Here is a 7,500-nt window from a genome sequence, read left to right as displayed (position 1 = left end):
GTGATACCTCCTGTAGGTTGGTCCTCTGTCTCCTGGGAGATAAAGTTTTCCGCTTCCTCCCTTTTGAATTCCCACAATGCAGCTGATATATTTCTACTTTTAGCAAGGACTGTCAGCCAGTGGAGCGACTTGATTGTTTTGATGTGGTCAGAAAGGGGGGGGGGGGGGGGGGGATAAAGAGAGGAAGAGAAAAGAGGGAGAGAGAGAGAGAGTACGACAGCAGCATTTTTAACAGTGTAGATGTCGTTGGTGCATGAGGATACTGAGGATACTGAGAACACTGAGGATATTGAGGACACTGAGGTTACTGAGCACACTGAGGATACTGAGGACACTGAGGACACTGAGGATACTGAAGACACTGATGACACTGAGGTTACTGAGGACACTGAGGATACTGAGGACACTGAGGTTACTGAGGACACTGAGGATACTGAAGACACTGAGGATACTGAGGATACTGAGGATACTGAGGATACTGAGGACACTGAGGACACTGAGGATACTGAGGACACTGAGGATACTGAAGACACTGAGGACACTGAGGATACTGAGGACACTGAGGATACTGAGGATACTGAGGACACTGAGGATACTGAGGACACTGAGGACACTGAGGATACTGAGGACACTGAGGATACTGAAGACACTGAGGACACTGAGGATACTGAGGATACTGAGGATACTGAGGACACTGAGGACACTGAAGACACTGAGGACACTGAGGATACTGAGGACACTGAGGACACTGAGGATACTGAGGACACTGAGGACACTGAGGACACTGAGGATACTGAGGACACTGAGGATACTGAGGATACTGAGGACACTGAGGACACTGAAGACACTGAGGACACTGAGGATACTGAGGACACTGAGGATACTGAAGACACTGAGGACACTGAGGATACTGAGGACACTGAGGACACTGAGGATACTGAGGATACTGAGGACACTGAGGATACTGAAGACACTGAGGACACTGAGGATACTGAGGACACTGAAGACACTGAGGACACTGAGGATACTGAGGACACTGAGGATACTGAAGACACTGAGGACACTGAGGATACTGAGGACACTGAGGACACTGAGGATACTGAGGACACTGAGGATACTGAAGACACTGAGGACACTGAGGATACTGAGGACACTGAGGATACTGAGGACACTGAGGATACTGAGGACACTGAGGATACTGAGGATACTGAGGACACTGAGGACACTGAAGACACTGAGGACACTGAGGATACTGAGGACACTGAGGATACTGAAGACACTGAAGACACTGAGGACACTGAGGATACTGAGGACGTGGTTTTAATGACCAACTTCCCAGCTTCCACCACACAACCCTTCTATGCGTCACTCTCTGTGAGCGTGTGCATGAGTGTGTGTGAACTTGCATATGTGTGTGTGTGCGTGCAGTTGTGTGTGTGTGTTTGTGTGCGTGAGAGACAAATAAAACATAGAGGGATGATGAAGGGAAAGGGCAGTAAGCATGGGGATGTAAGAGGGAGCTTAACTGTGGAGGGAAACACAAACGCACACACAATGGCATTTGGATACCATTAAAATTCTTTGTCTCTGATCAATAATTTAATAAGCTGAAAGGATGAAGGACTCATCATAATCAATAAAGCTGTGTGTGTGTGTGTGTGTGTGTGTGTGTGTGTGTGTGTGTGTGTGTGTGTGTGTGTGTGTGTGTGTGTGTGTGTGTGTGTGTGTGTCAGTAGGCAAAAGTCGTAGAAATGTCATTCCCCTCACAGTTGGTCTCAGCTTCCCTTACACTCAACTCAATCAAAGAATACCCTACTACACAATCACTAACACACATAGCCAAACATTACACTGATAACCACACTATAACCATTAACCACACTTTCACACAACCACATCTTTGTTCACAACACTAACACACTCACTAATACAGCTATCTCTCTCTCTCCCTCCTCCGTCTGCATCTCTCTAACTCTCTCCCTCCTCCGTCTGCATCTATCTAACTCTCTCCCTCCTCCGTCTGCATCTCTCTAACTCTCTCCCTCCTCTGTCTGCATCTCTATAACTCTCCCTCCTCCGTCTGCATCTCTCTAACTCTCTCCCTCCTCCGTCTGCATCTATCTAACTCTCTCCCACCTCCGTCTGCATCTCTCTAACTCTCTCCCTCCTCTGTCTGCATCTCTATAACTCTCCCTCCTCCGTCTGCATCTCTCTAACTCTCTCCCTCCTCCGTCTGCATCTCTCTAACTCTCTCCCTCCTCCGTCTGCATCTCTCTAACTCTCTCCCTCCTCTGTCTGCATCTCTCTAACTCTCCCTCCTCCGTCTGCATCTCTCTAACTCTCTCCCTCCTCCGTCTGCATCTCTCTAACTCTCTCCCTCCTCCGTCTGCATCTCTCTAACTCTCTCCTTCCTCTGTCTGCATCTCTCTAACTCTCTCCCTCCTCTGTCTGCATCTCTCTAACTCTCTCCCTCCTCTGTCTGCATCTCTCTAACTCTCTCCCTCCTCCGCCTGCATCTCTCTCACTCTCTCCCTCCTCCATCTGCATCTCTTTAACTCTCTCCCTCCTCTCTCTGCATCTCTCTAACTCTCTCCCTCCTCCGTCTGCATCTCTCTCACTCTCTCCCTGCTCCGTCTGCATCTCTCTAACTCTCTCCCTCCTCTCTCTGCATCTCTCTCACTCTCTCCCTCCTCTCTCTTTATCTCTCTCACTCTCTCCCTCCTCTCTCTGCATCTCTCTCACTCTCTCCCTCCTCCGTCTGCATCTCTCTCACTCTCTCCCACCTCCGTCTGCATCTCTCTCACTCTCTCCCTCCTCTGTCTGCATCTCTCTCACTCTCTCCCTTCTCCGTCTGCATCTCTCTAACTCTCTCCCTCCTCCGTCTGCATCTTTCTCACTCTCTCCCTCCTCCGTCTGCATCTCTCTAACTCTCTCCCTCCTCCATCTGCATCTCTCTCACTCTCTCCCTCCTCCGTCTGCATCTCTCTCACTCTCTCCCTCTTCCGTCTGCATCTCTCTAACTCTCTCCTTCCTCCGTCTGCATCTCTCTCACTCTCTCCCTCCTCCGTCTGCATCTCTCTAACTCTCTCCCTCCTCCGTCTGCATCTCTCTCACTCTCTCCCTCCTCCGTCTGCATCTCTCTAACTCTCTCCCTCCTCCGTCTGCATCTCTCTAACTCTCTCCCTCCTCCGTCTGCATCTCTCTCACTCTCTCCCTCCTCCGTCTGCATCTCTCTCACTCTCTCCCTCCTCTGTCTGCATCTCTCTCACTCTCTCCCTCCTCCGTCTGCATCTCTCTAACTCTCTCCCTCCTCCGTCTGCATCTCTCTAACTCTCTCCCTCCTCCGTCTGCATCTCTCTCACACTCTCCCTCCTCCATCTGCATCTCTCTCACTCTCTCCCTCCTCCGTCTGCATCTCTCTCACTCTCTCCCTCCTCCGTCTGCATCTCTCTCACTCTCTCCCTCCTCCGTCTGCATCTCTCTCACTCTCCCCCCTCTGTCTGCATCTCTCTAACTCTCTCCCTCCTCCGTCTGCATCTCTCTAACTCTCTCTCTCTCTCTCTCTCACTTTCTCAATTCAATTCAATTCAAGGGGCTTTATTGGCATGGGAAGCATATGTTAACATTGCCAAAGCATGTGAGGTAGATAATATACAAAAGTGAAATAAACTATCAAAATTAACAGTAAACATTACACATACAGAAGTTTAAAAACAATAAAGACATTACAAATGTCATATTACGTATATATACAGTGTTGTAACGATGTAGAAATGGTTAAGTGTACACAAGGGAAAATAAATAAGTATAAATATGGGTTTTATTTACAATGGTGTTTGTTCTTCACTGGTTGCCCTTTTCTTGTGGCAACAGGTCAACAATATTGCTGCTGTGATGGCGCACTGTGGAATTTTACCCAGGAGATATGGGAGTTTATCAAAATTGGGTTTGTTTTCGAATTCTTTGTGGATCTGTGTAATTTGAGGGAAATATGGGTCTCTAATATGGTACATACATTAGACAGGAGGTTAGGAAGTGCAGCTCAGTTTCCACCTCATTTTGTGGGCAGTGTAGACATAGCCTGTCTTCTCTTGAAAGCCATGTCTGCCTACGGCAGCCTTTCTCAATAGCAAGGCTATGCTCACTGAGTCTGTACATAGTCAAAGCGTTCCTTAAGTTTGGGTCAGTCACAGTGGTCAGGTATTCTGCCACTGTGTACTCTCTGTTTAGGGCCAAATAGCATTCTAGTTTGCTCAGTTTTTTTGTTAATTCTTTCTAATGTGTCAAGTAATTATCTTTTTGTTTTCTCATGATTGAGGGGATTGATTGGGTCTAGTTGTGCTGCTGTCCTGGGGCTCTGTGGGGTGTGTTTGTGAACAGAGCCCCAGGACCAGCTTGCTTAGGGGACTCTTCTCCAGGTTCATCTCTGTAGGTGATGGCTTTGTTATGGAAGGTTTGGGAATCGCTTCCTTTTAGGTGGTTGTAGAATTGAATGGCTCTTCTACGTTGTACACGGAGGATATTTTTGCCGAATTTTGCATGCAGAGTCTCAATTGGGTGTTTGTCCCATTTTGTGAAATCTTGGTAGGTGCGCGGACCCCAGACCTCACAACCATGAAGGGCAATGGGCTCTATGACTGATTCAAGTATTTTTAGCCAGATCCTAATTGGTATGTTGAATTTTATGTTCCTTTTGATGGCCTAGAATGCCCTTCTTGCCTTGTCTCTCAGATTGTTCACAGCTTTGTGGAAGTTACCTGTGGCGCTGATGTTTAGGCCAAGGTATGTATAGTTTTTTGTGTGCTCTAGGGCAGTGGTGTCTAGATGGAATTTGTATTTGTGGTCCTGGCGGTTGGACCTTTTTTGGAACACCATTATTTTGCTGCACACTTTTCTAGTGCCCGCGCAATTCGTTGATATATATGTTGAAGAGGGTGGGGCTTCAGCTGCATCCCTGTCTCACCCCACGGCCCTGTGGGAAGAAATTTGTGTGTTTTCTGCCTATTTTAACTGCACACTTGTTGTTTGTGTACATGGATTTTATAATGCCGTATGTTTTACCCCCAACACCACTTTCCATCAATTTGTATATCAGACCCTCATGCCAGATTGAGTCGAAGGATTTGCCTTTGTTTTGTTTTGTTTGGTTGTCAATTAGGGTGTGCAGGGCGAATACATGGCCTGTTGTACGGTAATTTGGTAAAAAGACAATTTGACATTAATGATAGTGAGGAGGATTTTCCCAAGGTTGCTGTTGACGCATATCCCACGGTTGTTATTGGGGTCAAATTTATCTCCACTTTTGTGGATTGGGGTGATCAGTCCTTGGTTCCAAATATTGGTGAAGATGGGTTGGAGGGTTGGAGGGTTTTTATTTTGTCCTGTAGCAGATTCAAGGTAATTGGATAATCCAGTGGGTTCTGGTAGTCTTTAATAGTATTTGATCCTGTATATGTTTTTGCTCTTTATTCTTTGCTATAGAGCCAAAAATATTGGAGAAGTGGTTTACCCAAACATCTCCATTTTGGATAGATAATTCTCCGTGTTGTTGTTTGTTTAGTGTTTTCCAATTTTCTATGGATCAAGAGTCTATGGATTCTTCAATTACATTGAGCTGATTTCTGACGTGCTGTTCCTTCTTTTTCCGTAGTGTATTTCTGTATTATTTTAGTGATTCACCATAGTGAAGGCGTAGACTCAGGTTTTCCGGGTTTTTGGTTGGACCGGTTTCTCAATTTCTTTCTTAGATTTTTACATTCTTCATCAAACCATTTGTCATTGTTGTTCATTTTCTTTGGTTTTCTATTTGAGATTTTTAGATTTGATAGGGAAGCTGAGAGATCAAATATACGGTTAAGATTTTCTACTGCCAAGTTTACACCTTCACTATTACAGTGGAACGTTGTACCCAGGAAATTGTCTAAAAGGGATTGAATTTGTTGTTGCCTAATTGTTTTTTGGTAGGTTTCCAAACTGCATTCCTTCCATCAACTGTATAGCATTTCTTAATGTTACTCAGTTCCTTTGGCTTTGATGATTGAGTATTGCTCTGTTCAAGTAGACTCTGATTTTGCTGTGGTCTGATAGGGATGTCAGTGGGCTGACTGTGAACGCTCTGAGAGACTCTGGGTTGAGGTCAGTGATAAAGTAGTCTACAGTACTCTCTCTCTCACTTTCCATCTCTCTCTCTTTAGTCTCTCACTCTCTCTTATCTGCATCTCCCTCTCTATCTCTCACTCTGCGTTCTCCATCTCTGTCTCACTCTCTCTTTTAAAATTCTATTTCAGTGTCCCACTGGCAGGACAAGCTGAGGTACTGCCAAGGCAATAATGAGAACTGTCAAACTCCAACAAATGAACAGGTGAGAGAGAAACTGGGAGAAAGAGAGAGAGGGAGAGAGAGAGAGAGGGAGACAGCTACTGCAGTTACTATCATGCACTCTCTCACTCTCACACTATCTCCCTCTCTGTCTCTCTCTCTCTCTCTCTCTCTCTCTCACACACACACACACACACACACACACACACACACACACACACACACACGCTCACAGCCCTTCTCTGTTCACCTTGTGTATGTATTCTCCAGATCACATTAAGTTTGCAGTGAATAAGTTCTTTAATGCACTTTGCCATAGTGCTGGGGAATGAGCAGACGTAATTTATGTCCGACAGCATCAGCAAATAGAGTTCATGGAGGAGATGCTATGACAGCATGATAGAGAGCAGGGCCAGTTAGTGTGTGTGTGTGTGTGTGTGTGTGTGTGTGTGTGTGTGTGTGTGTGTGTGTGTGTGTGTGTGTGTGTGTGTGTGTGTGTGTGTGCGTGCGTGCGTGCGTGCGTGCGTGCGTGCGTGCGTCTGTGTGTGTGTGTGTGTGCGTGTGCGTGTGTGCGTGTGCTTGCGTGCGTGTGCTTGCGTGCGTGTATGTGTGTGTGCATGTGTGATTACAGTAGGATGGAAGGATGACAGAGCTCTCCAATTGCTATCACTCTGTTGCTGACATAAAATATGCACCGATGTTGTTTTACAACCATTACATAAAATCCAATCATTCAAAATAGCAAGACATGAAATGATTCAACACATAAACACTTACGTTGCAGGTACCCATGCCCGCACGCACGCATACACACACGCAGACACAAAACACATGCAGTCCCATTGGAGCCTTGAATCCTGTCTCTCAAACTAACAGAGAGATGGGGGGAGGAGGAGGGGGATGAATGGATTGGAAGATTAGAGAGGAGGAGAGCAAATTGAAAGTATTGAGTGGAGAGAAGAGGAGTGGCAGTTCAAAGAGAAAGCAATATGGAGGAGGAGAGGAAAAAAAGAGACTGAGATGGGTACACACTCTTAGAAAAAATGGTTCCAAAAGGGTTCTACGGCTGTCTCCATAGGAAAAAACTTTTTTGTTCCAGGTAAAACCCTTTTTGGTTTCAGGTAGAACCAATTTTGTGTTCTGTGTAGAACCCTCTGTGGAAAGGGGTCGAAAGTAGAACCC

General features: G+C 46.1%; 1 protein-coding gene across 1 annotated transcript; it reads left to right on the top strand.

Moving 5' to 3' along the window:
- The first annotated feature begins 240 nt into the window (after window positions 1-240).
- LOC118938748 (protein starmaker-like) lies at window positions 241-6,609 on the top strand. The gene is made up of 3 exons (XM_036943623.1): window positions 241-1,390; window positions 6,288-6,361; window positions 6,589-6,609. Exons 1-3 carry the CDS (start codon window positions 241-243, stop codon window positions 6,607-6,609), a joined length of 1,245 nt encoding a protein of 414 aa, XP_036799518.1.
- Window positions 6,610-7,500: the final 891 nt, after the last annotated feature.

The sequence above is a fragment of the Oncorhynchus mykiss genome, chromosome 14 (genome assembly GCF_013265735.2).
Source record: "Oncorhynchus mykiss isolate Arlee chromosome 14, USDA_OmykA_1.1, whole genome shotgun sequence".
Lineage (NCBI taxonomy): Eukaryota > Metazoa > Chordata > Actinopteri > Salmoniformes > Salmonidae > Oncorhynchus > Oncorhynchus mykiss.
This window is presented reverse-complemented; position numbering and strand designations above follow the sequence as displayed.